Raw genomic sequence first — 17358 nt, 5'->3', positions numbered from 1 at the left:
AAAGAAAAGAAAAAAAAGTAAAATAAAATAGAAAATTTGTGATGAGAGGTTCAAAAACAAGGGGGGAAGGACCACAGGCCCAGTCACTGGTCTCAGCCCTGGGCATTGTTTAATTTTGACACAGTGAAATATGACAATCTTTGATCAAATAGAATTGAAAACCAAGTTAAATATGTGAATACATAAATAAATAGCAATGATAAAAAGTAATAAATACATTTTCTAAAAGTCATACATATATATGGCCATTTAAGGTTAGGCTTAGGCGCCATTCTTTTATAATCATGAGAAGCAAAACTTATTTTAATTGTAATCTGCAAAAATCAAGCCTCCTTACAAACGAAAAATTCTTCACCATGGTGAAATTAGAAGCTCACATATTAGCACCCAGCAACACCCAGCCAAACAGACAGCCTAGCTGGTGTATCTAGCACAGTTTGCTAATCCCCAGAGTCAGTTACTGGGACACAGCATCATGTCGGATGTTTGTTGACACACGGTGAGCGCAGACTTAAGATTAAGGACTCCATACTTCATAATACTGCTGATTCTGACCCATTTAAACTATCATATTGGAAATAAATGCAACACAAGACTCTTGGTTTGTATACAACAATATCTGTTATTTCTTTACATTCCAAACCTACATTAATTTGGGTTGTAGTCCCTGTTAGAAAATACAGAGCTGCCAAGACTATATATATATATATAATAAAGTCACGGAAATATAAAGACGAAATGACAAAATCTCTCAAATAAAAGTATTACATGTATTGCTGGAAGCCGATCATTTCAGATTAAAATCTTCATACACTGTAATCCAATACAAGCAGGCAGAAATCATGACATCTGACCAGTGTCCATGCTTTGGGAGCGAGGAACAGAAATGAATCATGGGACATCACAGTCTGCAGTCCTCTGAAAATTCCAGGATGTGACCCAGATTTTGCTCAATAATAGTAAATAGGCCTGAACATCAGAACTTCTCTCTGAAAGTAGGCCACATGGACATGATTTAGGGTGCTGTAAAAATTCAACTCAGGTGAAATTTTACCTGTGGTCGCAGTGTCTGGGGAGCAGAAAGTACAAAATGGACTCGTGTAACAGCCAGGTCAGATCATTTTCGCATATTTGATTCATAATTTTCAATAAAACAGGAATGCATACACTGAATTGACTTTACTCATTAAACTTGACAGACATGGTATCACTCACACACCCAAGAATGTAAACTATGTCTGTCTTAATATGTCAAACCACAGTCAGAAACAGTCACGCGGACTTATTTCAGCTGACAAAATTACACGAGAGATCAAGATCTGAAACCAGGACACAAAAAATATTAAATTATGAAATATTAAAAAACATGTTAAAGAATAGAGGGAATCCTAAATGCAACCTCTGTCATCATGAAGCAAACAGCTTTATTCTTGGAAGCCCCACCTCTCTCTAATCCACGCCTGTGCTAATACTCTGTGCTGCTGTAGCATCACCCCGCTGGAAAGGGGGATGATGTGATTTAAATGGGCAGCTTGGCAAGGAGATTACACCATTTGCTAATTTCCTAATGATCAAACTGTGTCTGGACTGCAGAAAGACAGGAAATGTGTGGGATGAGAAATAAGTGATGCAGGGATATTAGATGACAACATGGGAACATCAGGTCAGCCCTGAGCCACCCGGGGATTCAGCCTTTCACGTGTTGTTTTTGCCAGTTTGTTTTATTTCTGGTTTTGTTTTGTCCAGGTTTTTGTTTGTTTGTTTGTTTTGTTGGTTGGTTTGTTTTTTGTTGTTGTTTTTTTGTCTTTTACAGAAATTTGTTTGTTGACATTTTCTGGACAGTCAGTGGTTCAATTTTTTGAAAAAAAAAAAATTGCTCATTTCCAGACAAGTAAAGTTAACATCTGGATACATAGAGTAGCAATAATAAAAAAAAAATAGGTACAAAGGACTTAATTAAAAATAAATAATATTGAATAGATAAGCAATTAAATATTTTTAAAAACAATTTCTAAACTAATGGAAATAAAAATTAAATATAGAAAAAATGGTAATAGTGATACAAAAAATCTAGTTAAAAAATAAAAATTAAAAAAGTTTTATTAAATGGATCAGCTCTTTACCATTTGTTGTTATGCTGCCATATTTATGTGTTTCTGAAATTAAAAAAGTAATGCAGCCAATGTTGAAGGAGATATAAAGTCAATGCACAAATAATTATTAAATATGGGAGTACAAGATATGAAATAAATGTCAAGCCAGCTCTGATAAACAGGTTCAGGTGTAAAATAATAACAAAGCTGCATGAGGCGTGCATGACGACACTAACCAGTCCAAGGGACAGCCCTTTTTGGCACCACAGACTCCTTGAGAGTTCCCTGCAAAACTGACATCTCAACTTGGTTTCATAATGCCTCTGACCAATTGATTTACCTCAACCAGGTGGAAAATTGAAAACTGTCCAACAGCACCCCTCCCCTCCTAACGTCTGTGAGACGACAAATAAAAGACAGAGTGTATCACAGCCCCGCTCACATCCTGCACACCTGCACATATACAGTACAGCAAGATGCCCTAACACACACTGAACAGCTGTGAGCATTCATTTTCAACCTTGTTTAGACACAAACGAGTAATAAATCTTCAATAGTTCCCACCTAGACTGGTGTATTGGTTATTTTAAGCTTTTGTTTTTATTCTTCAAAAAGAAAAGCTAAGAGAGCAGATATGAATCTGAGGTCAAATGTGTGTAACATTGCGTACCTTAAAGCTACAGTTGGTCATTTTAATATATATACATAGTAATATTTACTGACACAGTCACTATATCCACACAATAGTACATAAGACAAGTAATCTGTGAAGAAAAAAAAACATGTCGTCGTCCTCCTCCTACTGCTCCTAATGGCATTTGCAACAATCCATCACAACTGAACAAAAACAAACAATCAGAGCCAAGGAGTCTTTAACGCAGCTGTCTGCTCATCAATTTTGTGCCACTTTTTTTTTCTCAGAAAAATATTTTAGTTACCTGTTGTAGCAGTAAAACGATAAAAGCCTCTTAGTTTTGCTTAACTGTTTTCAACATTATGTTCTGGAGCAAACTTTCATTTAAATGTTTGGGAAAAAGTTTGAGGCCAGAAGCAGGAAATGAAGTAACAGAATCTTGATTCATAAATGTTGAGCGCTGCCAAATTTGACAGTTTCAAGCACTATTTACATGACTGAGCTGCTCTGATTGTTTTCATTCAGGAGTGGTGGATTCTTGCAAATGCCATTAGCAGCACTCGGAGAATGCTGTCTCATTTACTACTGTCAGGAGGAAACAGTGACAACTTCATCAGATATGAGAATATTTCATTAAAGTTATGGACAACAGCTTTAATAGTTTGCATATTAAACACATTAACATATTTGTTTTAATGTTTCAAATCCCCTTTTCCTGTCATTTTTATTAACTGTGGATGTGACTTTGAATAACAGTGTACTGAGTCCATGGTGTCATCTCAGTAATGAGATGTCTGCTGGCCTGAGTGCTCTATAACTCACTGTCTATGATGAAGCGAATCAGGAAAGACACAGAAAGCTTTGGATATAAAACAGAAGGGACAAAACGGAAGCATAGTTGCTCTGGCCTCATGCAGTGTGGACGATGGCTGCCACCCAATGGACAAAGGCCTCATGTGCTCAGCTGCACATACTGGCCTCGGCATAAAATAATTGAATTTAGCCCAAAATAATGTCAGGGTGCAATTAAAATTCTCTCTCTTGACAAATGGTGTCCTGCTGACCTTTTGAGCAGCGAATGAGCATATTACATTTATTTAATGCCAGACTCAATTATATTGGTGAAGAAATTCCTTTTTTGTGTGTGTAAAAGTGACGAGTGTGTCATGCAGCCTAGAGCAAACCGTCTGACGTTACAGTAATCAGAAACCGTATAATGATAAAACAGTCAGAGACAGCAGACAGAGGGAGAACAGGTGTTCAACTGATACCAAACCTGAACGGTTAGTTTTGTTCAATAACAAGCTCCTCATTACTGTACTCCCACTGCAGTCTCACAGTTGCACAGATCACTGCTGGTTGCCTGGTAACCTGATAGTAATGACACAACTCCAGGAAGTCACTATATTTATAATGATAACACATAAGACATATTTAAAATAATGTTACAAAATTATTCTAATTTTAAGCACTTTTTCCAAGGCATTTACTTGTTTGTTTGGGTTTTTTCCTTTTTCTCTTCTTTTTTTCATTTTTTTACTAACTTTCAGGTAATTTTCTTGTACTTTTCACAATTTTTTGTGTGTTTGTTTGTTTGTTTGTTTTTTACTCATTATTGGGCCATTTTATCTTTTGGAGCTCATTGGGAAAAAATCTAGGGAAAATTGTGTGGAATTTTTTTAAAATAGGGAAAAACTTGCAATTATCATAATTTCATATTTGAATTTTTTAAATACATTTTAAGCACTTTTTTAAGGCTATTTCTATGTGGGTTTTTTTCACTTTTTAAAAAAAATAAATTTCTGTTAATTTTCTAATTTTTGGGTCATTTCTCCTTTAGTTGTCCATTGCCTTCTTTCCATATTTTTGACCAAAATTAGGCAAGTTTGCTCAGGTTTCAAAGAATTAAGCTTACAGTCTTCTGGCTGTGCTTCATTTTCAGCAGAAAAATCTGAAAGTGATATCAAACCTTTCATTTAGCACACTGCAAGAACGCAAAAAAGTATATTTTCCGAAACATTTTCAAACAATTTTACTAACCTTTAAATAAATTCAGCCGACATGCAAACATGGTCATGCATCACATATGGTTCAAAATGTGTTGCAGAGCTCTAGATCCAGAATCCACATCTTATTATAAGCACCTATAAATAGTGCTGTTGGTTCTAGGTCACACTCACATGCACATTTTTTTTACTGTTGAAAATGGCCTGTATTACGATGATCATCAAGATTCCTTGAATGTAGGACAAAGCAAAGTAAATGAATTGTGCCTGTGGCTCATTCCCACAAAGGTGCAATCCCATGTAATTCAAAATGATGATAACATGGGTAAAAGCGCTGAATGGAAAGCGAGACAATGTGATACACACAAACAGATAAGCGTCATGGTTGTGAATTACACTTTGTTTACTTATCTTTTTTTTTTTATTCACTCGGTTTTTTTTGTACACTGTGCTCTAATTCTGCTTTCATTTCAGACCCTGCCACAGCATGCCCTCTCGTCACTAGATTCACTCCACCTGCTGATCATCTCTCACCTGTCCCAAATTAGCTCCCCAGTATATCTACTGGTCCACTTTCACTAGCTCTCTGCCAGACTATCCATGTGCCCCGTAACTTTTCCATAAAGTTTTCCATATCTACTTTGTGATTCTGATCTAGATTTCAACCCTTCCTGTGCTTTTTGGATACAGCCTCAGTCCGACCCCTTGTCACCTTGCTGATTGTGTGGATCTTTTTTGTATCCATGTATTTTTGCTCAGCAAAGACTTGTTGCTGTCTTCATCTGCCTTCGCAGTCGTGCTCTTGGGTTTTTCGTCTGTGAACCGTGACAGATAAGTTCAACTCAAGTTCACACCTAGTGTATATTACACCAACTGTGATACACTATTTCTGCTTTACTTAAAAATGACTCACTAATGGCGGGTGGGTACCTATTATCATCAGAAGCATACGTGTGATTTTCTGTTAACCATAGTGGCCCACGACACACACGGCTCTCTACACAAGTCACTGGTTTTGTTAGTATTAGGCCTCAAACGATATTGGTTTTTCAGGGCCGATACTGATTATTAGTAGTAAATGAGACCAATAAAATTTTAATAAAAAATTAATAAATAAAAAGTAAAAGTTCCTCACATGCTGACACATTCATTGCACATTTTAATCAATTCATTAATTTTATTGGCAATAAAACACTGACACAGATAATTGGCAATAATCGGTCAGGCCAATAATCTGTCGACCCCTTGTTAGCATTTCTGCTGACTCTGCTGTATTGTCTTCACTGTACCACCTTGTACAGTGCACCTTTTACATCTAATTTATATGCCAGAAAAACAAACCAAGTATGGCCTCACAATATGGGTTAAATACTGAACTTTCACACTAAACTGAGCAATCTGACCCCTGACCCAGGTCCCAGAAAGAATAGAAATAATCTCCATCACACAAACATTTTGTAAAGTAGACAGATTGTTCTAACAAAGCAATTCGACTGGACAAGAGGCAATCCATAAGTTCAGCCTTCTACCACGTCAAAGCCATGCTGATATACAGTACAACAGCACCTCCTCTCGTGATTAACCAATTAATGGCTTTGTTTTCAACTGTTAAATTAATCGCCTGAACTGATTTGATAGTTGATTCATCGATTTCAGTAATTTTTTAAGAAAATAAGTCAAAATTCTCTGATTCCAGCTTCCTAAATGTGAATATTTCCTGGGTTCTTTACCTCTCTCAATGTCAGTCTATAATCATTTAATCTGAATAAATATGCAACTGACAACTGACAACTGTAATGTTCTACTCCCATCCTTATTATCTAATTAATGTGCTAGTTTTTATGATTAAAAAATAAAACCTACATAAAAGGGCATTTTTCGTTTGAAAAAAAAAATGCAAAAGCACTATGAAAACATTACTGATATACCTAAAATACCAGTACACTGCACAGCCCTAACCTTAACCACAATTTATCTCATCCAAAGTCTTCAGACATCTAAGAATTAGGTATTTGTTGTGGCAGCTAATAAAGAGTTTAACTTGATGCTCCTCTACTTGTTGCACATGATTATCCGTGCAAAAAGAACTGAATGGGCAGCCAGCCAAGTCTTACAAGACCATATGGCCATGGTCTGTGGCGGCGTTTGGGCCGTTGTTTCCTTCAGCGTCCTATTGTTTGGTGTCAAAGGACTAGGGGGAGCGAGAGGGGGGATTATATCTATACACAGAACACATTCTCTCTTTCAAAACACACACTCCCCCATACGTACAAGCACAAAAGCACATTACTAGTGTCATTACAGTTCCGTCCATGATCCCGACAACTTTAATCCAATATGCTATGCAGTTGCAAGACTGCATATTTAGAACAAAAGAAATACCCAAATAAGAAAATTTAAAATACCGGCTTGCTGTCGTATGCAAATTAGTCAAAATGCAGTTACAATTTACATCCATGTCTAGACTCTTATGCAGCCAGGACAGTTGACAATACCTCAAATATGGATGTTTCTGCAAAGATGCTACATATTCTAAAACATGGATGCTTCACACATCATCAGCCCGGCAGCACAGAAGAATATCTGACTAAATGTCTTCTGCTCCTGAGTTATGATGTTGAATTATGTTTTAGCAGAATTAATTATTATTATTATTATGATGTCACAGTGAAGTTGACCTTTGACCTTTTGGATATAAAATGTCGTGATTTTATCCTATGAGACATTTTTGTGGCATTTTGTCATAACCAGTGTATGAATTTTTGAGTAATGGTCAAAAACATGTATTGTGAGGTCACATTGACCTTCAACAACCAAATTCTAATCAGTTCATCCTTAAGTCCAATTGGATGTTTGTGCCAAATTTGAGGAAATTTGCTTAAGGCCTTCTTGAGATGTCACATTTACAGGAATAAGATGGACGATGTCACTGTGACCTTCAGTCTTTGATCACCAAATTCTAATCAGTTCATCCTTAAGTGAGCGTTTGTGCCAAATTTGAGGAAATTCCCTTAAGGCCTTTGTGAAATATTGCATTTAATAGAGTGAGATGGACAAGGTCACATTCACCTTTGAGAACCACATTCTAATCAGTTCATCACTGAGTTCAAGTGGACATTTGTGCCAAAGTTGAAAAAATTCCCTTAAGGTATTCTTGAGATTTGCCGTTCACAAGCTGGTCAGACTGACATATGGATGAACAAACCGAAAACATAATGACGCCGGCCACAGCTGTTGTCAGAGTGGAAAAAGGCTGGCAAACAGTAAGAAATGTTACCACGTGTACACATGCATTCAAAAACCCAAATAACAGCTGCACAATCACCAGAAAACACTATTTCTCTCAGTGCAATGAAGACTAATTTCCGAAAGTGTGAAATTATCATAAGATCCAAAGTGAAATCCCAGCTAACAAGAAAAAAGCAGCCTTTTGAGGCGGAAGCACTTGTAGGTTTGAAAAAAATATAATAGCATAGGAAACAGTGTAAATGTGGAATTTGTCTGCAAGCAAGAATCTCATCACTCAGAGAACTAAAAAACATCAAAAAATTACTTACTTCAAAGACGTCTTTGTGCAGGCCTTCAGCGTTTCTCAGCCAACTGCGGTTCAGCTCGCTCAGTTCCAAAATTGGCTGAACCTTCAGCCGCACCCACTCTCCAGACTGACGGATCATCTCCACAATCTCATCCCTGCTCTTGTTCTCCACATTGATCCCATTGATCTCCACCAGCCTGTCTCCTGGAACCAGTCCAAGAGCTCGGTCCTTGGTCCCAGCACCTGGTTCGGCAAAGTGCACCACCCGCCGACACACTCCTCCATCAGGCTGCCTGTCGAGCATGGTGGTCCTCCGCAAAGAGAAGCCAAAATCCCCGGTGTTGCGTCGCTGTAGCTCCAACTCTCTGGGATCTGGTATCGGCGGAGTGACAAGCACAGGCAACTGTAGGTCTGCACCAGGGAACGTCTTCTCCACCAGCTCAGGAATGTGAACCGTGTTGATGCCTTTTAGGTTGAGGTGGGACCTCCAAGAAGATGGAGTCCAGTTCTGCCCAGAAAGATTTGAAGCCTCCCCTTTGCTCTTCAAGGAAAAAGACACATGCCTCTGGCCTCCTAAAGAATTCACCCTGGCCAATTCCCCAAACTTAGCTGCTCTCTCCTTTACAGAGCTGCGATGATGAACCAGTTCATTTACCCTCATGTCTTCTCCAGAGGTACTTGCGCTTATTTGCCTCATATCCTGCCCCAGGGTGCTGTGAAGGCGCTCTGCCTCCAGGTCTGTCAGACTGAGCTCCATGTTGGTAGCCACCTTAATTGGGATAGGACTGGAGATCTCCAGCTTGCTCCTAGAGTCCCTCTTAGAACTCCCTCGACTGAGGTGGAAGAATCCTCGACGGATGCTCATCTCTTCCAGGCTCCTTAACTCTGCCTGGGACATACGCTCTTTCTTCTCTTTCTTCTCCTTCTTGCCCAAGTCCTTCTCCTTTTCCTTGTCTTTCTTAATTAGGTGAAACATGCTCCAATTATTCTTTATACCAGTTTGAATTGTTTACAGTGACAAAAGAGCTGTTTGGTTTAAATGATGAAAGATAAGAGCATCCACAGTAGCTATGGACCCGTCATGTCATCTGTAAGGAAGAGAGAAAGAGAAGAAAAATCAGAAAATATTAGATGAGAGCTTAATTGTATCGGCTAATTTAGTTTTGGCATGCCAATTATTTGCCAGCATTGTTAACACATGCTCATCTGTAACTGCACATGCAGTGTAGTGACAGATGTGCAAAAGAAAATTGCAGTAGATTCAGTAAATTCTGGCTTTTTTAAAAACGTTTTTAACCCTTTGAAACCTGAGCGAATTGCCTTGATTTCTTTTAAAAACATGGGAATAAGGCAATGAGCAACATTAGAAGAAATGACACAAAAATAGCAAGAAATTGGTCAAGAAAAAAGAGTACCAGAAAATTACCTGGAAAAAAATAGTTTTAAAAAAAAAATAAAAAAAAGAGAACAACCTGGGAAAATACTTACATTTATAATAATTTATAATAAATTATATAATAAATCATAATACATTTGTAATTATGATAATTAGCTATAAATACAGTTTTCTCTAGCCTTTTTTCTTTTCTTTTTTGTTTATAATTTTATACATCTACTAATTTCTTGCAATTTCTCCAACACTTTTTACCAAGTTTCTCAAACAATTATTTGTTGCGTTCTTGTGACAATACTATAAATCCATTCCCACACACAATTGCCAAAGCTAACAGTCCAAGGTCCACAGTCCTGTCTGCATTCTTCCTACATCTTATTGTTGCAACTAATTTGATCAAATAGGCTACAGTACTGCATGCCATAACACTTCTCATCTTGCACTTTTTGTATGGTTTTAATCAGACATTTTCCCACCCAAACATTAAAATAACTTAGATCTGAAGTACACTATCAACTGTTTGAAAGCAAACTCACATCACCTACATCTGGATGTTGATGCATTAGTCTCAACAAAGTAAATGACCTACAAACATTAATATATTAAAGATATGGGATGTATTCTCTCAGTCCTACACACATACCACAGTACATTTGAAGCTGCCCTACATAGAGACATGGTTTGCTTGACCTCATCTTGTCTTGCTGTCAAATGATCAGCATCACCATTAAAGTGATGGAGAACATTTGAACATGTGCGCACGAGGCTCTGTACGCCTTGCACAAACATACATGATGTTTGTGAGGCCATAAACGGTTAAATTCGCACTTAATCCACACTTAATCACGTCTCCTGAGGTCAGACAGGCAGTGAAAAAACAATACAATCACCTTAAGGCACTTTGTAATACAACTGCGAATATTCTCAACATGACAGTTAACAGACAATAATAAGAAAATATTGGGTTATAGCTTTCGTAAACTTACTGTAGTGTACACATGCTATAGCTATGTTGTCGCTTCGACTCGTCCAGAGCTTGGCTGTAATGCTCTCCCTTTAAGCTGCTTTGCCCTCATTCTCTAGCACCGGTGGCCTTTAGGGAACACTTTCAGTAGAGAATATAACAGTGTCATTCGTGTAAAATAACTAAGAGTTAGAGCTATTATCAGATGTGTCACCGACCTACCTGTAATTTCCCGCGTTGATGTCTTGCTTGAAGTTTGCAGCATTTTCCTCGTTTGGATTGACAGTAGGTGCGAGAAATGTTTGTGCTGCCTTCAAATGCTCCCCGTAAACTCCGTTTTCACAACAGCGTGGTCGGTTAAAAACGACCTGGGAGTAGCCTAAAACCAGTGTCATGTTCGCAGTTTTAATTTGGCAGTTCGTCATCGTGTATAGAATAGTCTATGTATATTTAAAGACGGGAAAAAATATGAAATCGGGACCTGAATTCTGTGCATGGAGAAAAAAAACACAAAATGATTGAAAACTTTATTTCAACCACCTTTTAGTTATGTTTATTTTATGAACTTCATCTTTATGTGTTACTTTTAGAAAAACTGTGTCACGTTTAGTATTCTACAATGATCATTTTTGGTCGTCAGTGTTTAAACTGCTCTAAAAGTCTAGTAATTCGAATGGTATTTGAAGGCAGCATCATTGTAGACCGGACAGCAGTGACCCCTCCTGGTCTTTTTGCTCACTGAAACACTAAGTGAGCAGGTAAACCACAGGCCTAATTAAATGAAGTTCATGGTGAAGGCAAAAATTATACTTCCAGGTAGTCCATTTTTACTCATCTTAGAACTTAACACCCACAACACAGGCTTGGTAGGATAATGTAGCCTAATATGTGTTGAATTCAAATTTGATAAAATATGAAATGTTCACTTGAATCTTTAAAACTTTAGCTGTGCCTATAATGACTGCATTTAAGCTTCATTATAACTTTCAAATGTAAGCTCTTGGAGATTTAATATATTATGTATAGCCTATATTCAGAGGTGAGACCATGTCATTGTTTTGCAACTCAAAAGTAAGTCTAAAGACTTGGCACTCAAGTCCCTAGTCAAGTCCCAAGTCTAGACTGACAAGTCCTAAGTCAAGTGTTGAGTTTTGAGTCCTAAACAAGTCATAATGTGCTCCTCATCAAATTTGATGACATTTAACAACACAGTATTATCATATTAAATTTTGAAAAATTAGAAATACTTGTGTATTTATCAGTCAAAAGTTGTTGCATCTGTTATTTTTTCCGACAGGTTTTGCATACTGCAATTTGTAAACTTTGAGTTCTAAACAATCATAAAGTGCTCCTCATCATATGTAATGACATTTTTAACAACATAGTAATATTATATCACAGTTTCAACAATTATGAATACTTTTTAAAATTTTGCAAGTTGTTGCATCTCTGTAATTTTTTACCCATAGGTTTTGCATACTGCATTTTGGGGTTTTTTTTTGTTTTTTTGGACCACTGCAGATGTTAGCAACGTGAATCAAAATTATCTTAATAACATACTTTTTAGTCTATGAATCGGGGAAGCTATCAAGTACTTTCTGGTTGAAATTAAGTCACAAGTCACTTGTTGAAATGTTGAAATCTAAGTCAAGTTGCAAATATTTTTTTGATTTTATCAAGTTCACTCGAGTCCAAGTCATGTGAATCCAGTCCACATCTCTGCATATATTATATTTTTGCCATGCAGGACAGCAAAAAATATTTTTTCAGAATTATATCTGGTCATGTTTAGAAAAATCAAGTCTCACTCTATGGCACAGCAAGCTGTAGGTTACACATTGCTGTAGGTGCTGAAATTTGGCTTCTGAATAAAACACTGACAATATGACCAATATAAAGTCTTCTTCACCAAACCAGAGCCCCTGTGATCACATGCCAACTTAAGTTGGTGATGTTTAAATGCATCATCTGTATATTCACAAATGGTCCCTTATGGACCCTTTTCTTCAGCAATGGAAGTGTGAGTTAAGAGTGAGTGTAGGTATGAATTAACCACTGCAAAGACGTTAATTTGACTATATTTACAGAAACATTTTCATAAACCACCACGTTCATATCAATGCTTCCCTCTACAATACAACTAATAAGCCAAGAAACAAATTGCAACATCTCCAAATCATTCCAAAACCCCAGCTTACCAATGTTAGCTACACTTGCACCGTTTTAAATCCCTGTGATTAGAAGCAAATACACTGAATCTGCCACAGTCTCTCCCTGAAACTGAATCATTTGAATAATCTCTTACGTACTTTAACTGATCTACCCTGAAAAGATTTCAATTCAATTTAGAGATATGCAAGCACATTCATAAATAAAATTGAACACAAAAGAAAAATATAGTTTGAAATCAATCACAGCCATGACTTTTTGCCCCGTCCGATTTTTGCCATATTGTGCAGTCTGGTCTTGCCGCGTTCCTTTTCATCTGGATTTCTCTTGGAAGTGCACTCCAGTGTGGAGTCCGTCTCAAACGAGATGGCCGGGCCCTGGTTTGGGATGCCGCTGCTCTTGTCCCGGGACACGGTAGAGGTGGTCTGAAGGACGACCCTGCCGCGCAGAGAGTGTTTGAGCTCCAGCAACAGTGGGTTGTTATCGGAGTATAAATCCACCTGCTGCCTGGGGTTTCTATCACAGCATATACAGCATGCAGAGAATAAGACCCTGAAAATATAAATCCAGCCGAGGTAATGCAGCTCCACAATGTTCAGGATAAAGCAGCCAAGACTGACACTGAACATGAAGTTGAGAAAGATGGTCTTTTCTGTTGCTCGAGACACGAAGCAGTCAGTCCTGTTCGGACAGGGGTAGGTCTCACAGCGGAAAAGGTGGGGAACTTCAAATCCAAATAGGTAGTACTGCCCAATGAGGAAAATGATCTCCATGATGGAGCGCAGCAACACATGGATGATGTAGATGAGTAGCACTTGGCTGGAGAGCTGAGTTGGGTCCTCTCCGACCTCTCTGGTGTCCTCCTCCAGCTCACTCCTCTCCTTACACTCACCTTCCTGTGAGCTCCAGTCCTCAGTGTTATAGATCGTGTTGTAAGGACCGCCGGCTTCCAGCGTCACCTCTTTATCTGCTCCTATGTGTATGTCCTTGTCAAGTGAAGTTGACGACCTGGGTTCAACCTTCTTATCCTCTATCTTTTCATTCTTGGTGATTTTCTGCAAGACGTAGACGATGTAGAAGATAGAAGGTGTGGAGACAAGAACAATCTGAAAGACCCAAAAGCGTAAATGCGAGACAGGAGCAAAAGTGTCATAGCAGACGTTGTTGCAGCCGGGCTGTAGGGTGTTGCAGGTGAACTTGGACTGTTCGTCACTGTAGACAGCATCCCCCACCAGGGCCACGAGCAGGATGCGGAAGATGAGCAGCATGGTCAGCCAGATCTTGCCAATGACTGTGGAGTGGTTCTGAACCTCGGTTAGGAAGCGGCCAAGAATGGACCAGTCTCCCATTTCTGTGGAACACACAATAGTTAAAACACTACAACAGCATTACTACTAACAGTTGTCAGAACGAGCGTAGCACCAAATTCTGGGACCTGTACTCAAGAAACCTCAGTGGGCCCCCTGTGGGCACCTTTTTCTTTAAGTCAGTTTTCTCTCTTACTTTCATTTTTTTCTTGTTTTTTTTTGGAACTTCAATTTCCATTTCTTGGGGAAATGTATAAGAAGTATGAGCAGTCACTCACTCGACTCTAGCTGAGTTTAGAGATGAATCCTCGGGCAGGGGTAGACTATACCATTTTGTGCCTTTAAGCAGCCTGTTCCCAGCTTGTCGAGTACCACTTGATTTCGGCATCAGACATCACAAAAAGCCACTTTTCACTACAGTATGATATGCCTCTGGTTGGCCGGGCAACATCTGTCGTTGTGGTGTAATATGCCACCGGACAGCAAAAGTCAGACGGTACCTGTTGTGTCAGTATGCTACACCAGCTGATGGCGTCAGTTTGAAATTTTGCCAGAAACTAAGAAACATAATGAAATGGAAAGTCCCTATAGAGTTTGCAGGAGGTGCAGTGGTCCAAAAAACCCCAGACTTTCACCTGAAGGCCTGCTGCCTACTTCCCATATGAATGTTGGGCCAAACCATGATGTTTTTTTTATACCTTTAACTACATGCTTGTGTTGCACATGGAATTAGAAGTCAATGCAAAATGTTGTATCAACATTCTAAGTGTATGTTTTAAAAGATTATCTAACATGCAGAAACAGTATATTTGAAAACATATGCAATGCATAATGCATTGAGCAGGTGGAAATTGACACATCCTCCTGCAACATCAACAACAGACACACAAGGATATGCTTTATGCAAAGTTCATTCATTATTTATCCAATTTCAATGTATTTATGGCACTTTTTTTTTTTTTTTAAAAAAAAAGCAAACTTCACCAAACTTTTCATTACATGACTTTTTTAGGTAGAATTTTTTATTGATAACTGAAATAACTTAAATGGTTTGGGAGGAAAAAAATGCCCTAAATGTGACTCAATAGCCTTACCGTGGAAGCAGGTGCAGAAGAACACATATTTGCACATTATTGCTTTCAAATATTATCTAGGCTCAAATATTGACCTAAACATCCCCTTTAACTGTAGAGTAAATATAAAATAGCTTTCATGGTGTGTCATCGCCTCAAATTTCACATTCTTCAGTGTAATTTTTCACTACGGATTTCTTCAAAAGGACAAACTGTTTGAGTTAAAATCAATAATCATTTTTAGATGTGTATTTTATAAGAAATTACATGAGATCAGATATTGCATTAAGCTTTAAATTACCAGCAGTCTCTTATATTTACAGGAGACTTTGGCTGAAATTAATGAGACACAATTTCCCAACAGAAATTTGTGTTTTGTTTTGGGTTGGTTTTTTTTTTTTAATTTAACGAGATATACAATCTTTGAATCTAAAATGGGAAAATGGGCTAAAAGGTAATCAGCTTCTGAAATATTCAGTCTGTTCTCCTGTCCCTGAGGAGCTTACCTTTGGAGAATCTGAGTTTTCCTTATCCAAAGCTGGAAAAATATCAGAGGAAGCAATCTGCATAACTGTATTTTCAAGTGGAGCCCGTTGCTGGACGTTATCGTGTCTTTTGAGCTGGATGAGGGCAGAATGGGCTGACCACACATATTCCCCAACTCCTAACTGAAACATTTGTTGCACTGTATGTGAATAAAGGCTTTCAATGTACAGTGGGACAAAGATTGAAAATGTACAATGGGGGCACCTTTACTGAACAGCCCATTCAGGCACGAGCAGAGAGTTCAAAGAACGTACTGGAAAGAGAGTGCACAATACTGATTCAAGCACGGATCTGTGTCCACTTTCTTTTTAGAGCTGGGACACAAGTCTCGTTTCCCAGAAGATTTTATTACTTTGGTTATAGTGGGAGTGTGAGGAATCACTTCATTAATTTGCATGACACTTGTGATGATGTTTTTCATAATTTTTTAAAAACTTTTTTCGACTTTAGGTTGTTGTGGAGCAAAGAATACCTCAACTCATTCACTTATGGCAGCTTTAACAATGCTTTTCTCACTCTCTACAGAATAGTGTGAAATAATAAAGCAAAATAGCAGAATATTCCTCTTTGGAAGAAAAAAAAACACATTAAAAGTGGTATATATATATATATATTAAGCATCATGAATTAAATGTAATGGTTATTTTCTTTTAAAACTGTCATAATGACAATTTAATATTGTTTGGAATACTTGCCCTAAGTGTGTATGATGTACATCCTGTTTTGCTGCTTAGTAATCTGAGCCCTGTTGCTTTGGTGACACCCAGGTACTTTAAACAGCACTCTTTTGCAACCTTGAAGCTGATTATTGTATCTGCATGACATAGTTATTAGCTGAACTGACATGTTTATTTTTAGTTAATTAACATATTTTACAACAAATATGGAATAAGAAAAGGATAATGGGGATATTATATCTTATTATATGCCTAGCCTGATTTGAATAAAAGATATTGGAAAGACACACAATCACGTGTCTCAGTGATCTGAGCCTCTATAGGACAGCCGTTGGTGCCTATGAAGGTCATCTGGCATTACTTCAGATGTACTGTGCTTTATTTCTTGGCTGTCTAGAAGGTTTGAAGGTGTCATTTGACCACAGGCAGCCATCCTGTATTTCTAATGTCCTCTGCCTGCATCTAGAGATATCAGTCATAGAACTATATTGTTATTTAACAGTAACATATCCCTTATTCCGTTCTATCAAACAACTTAACTGAAATCAAATGTGTGAAATTTCTTTACGACAGGTGTAAAAACATCAGTGAGACAATGCAGCTATGATTCATTTTCGTTGTGCTCATGTCAGTTTCCTCTCTTTGTGAGGTTTTAATAATCATTCGTTTTACATGTTTGATGATATATAACACAGTGAAGAACAAATCTGCATTTCGTTCAAAGAAAATAAACGCGGTAATTTGTAGAAAGAATGCTGACAAGATTTGGTTAACCACACAGAAAGTATCATTTCCTTTTTTTTTTTTTACACACTCAGCCTTCGCTTTAAATCAGTCAACAGCCTTAACATGCAAACCAAAAATGTTGTGTGTCAACAATCTTAATAAAAACCATATTAGAAACAACTTATTCACCCAGGTTTAATGTAATCGTTATTCCATATGTATCCGATTCTGCATA

The 17358-nt window shown here is 37.8% G+C and overlaps 1 protein-coding gene and 1 pseudogene across 10 annotated transcripts in view; both read right to left on the bottom strand.

Moving 5' to 3' along the window:
• LOC121952334 (unconventional myosin-XVIIIa-like) overlaps positions 1–10937 on the bottom strand; it is a 100690-nt gene extending 89753 nt beyond the window's left edge. For all 9 annotated transcript variants that reach the window (XM_088088099.1, XM_088088100.1, XM_088088090.1 and 6 more), the window contains exons 1-2: positions 10848–10937; positions 8291–9356 (exon numbers count right to left, since the gene is read on the bottom strand). In XM_088088099.1, the coding sequence (XP_087944225.1) occupies positions 8291–9244 (954 nt within the window). In that variant the 5' untranslated portion in view covers positions 9245–9356; positions 10848–10937. The remainder of the gene's footprint in view (positions 1–8290; positions 9357–10847) is intronic.
• Positions 10938–12531: 1594 nt separating this feature from the next.
• On the bottom strand, positions 12532–15827 carry LOC121952335 (gap junction delta-2 protein pseudogene; annotated as a pseudogene). Its single transcript, XR_015778897.1, has 2 exons — positions 15681–15827; positions 12532–14145 (listed from the first exon to the last, which is right to left on the bottom strand). The product of XR_015778897.1 is annotated as a gap junction delta-2 protein pseudogene (transcript).
• Positions 15828–17358: the final 1531 nt, after the last annotated feature.

This window comes from Plectropomus leopardus, chromosome 15, assembly GCF_026936395.1.
Source record: "Plectropomus leopardus strain MGB_pleo_1.0 chromosome 15, ASM2693639v1, whole genome shotgun sequence".
In the NCBI taxonomy this organism is placed as follows: domain Eukaryota; kingdom Metazoa; phylum Chordata; class Actinopteri; order Perciformes; family Serranidae; genus Plectropomus; species Plectropomus leopardus.
Note: the sequence above shows the minus strand (reverse complement) of the source record. Positions and strands in the feature narration are given on the sequence as shown.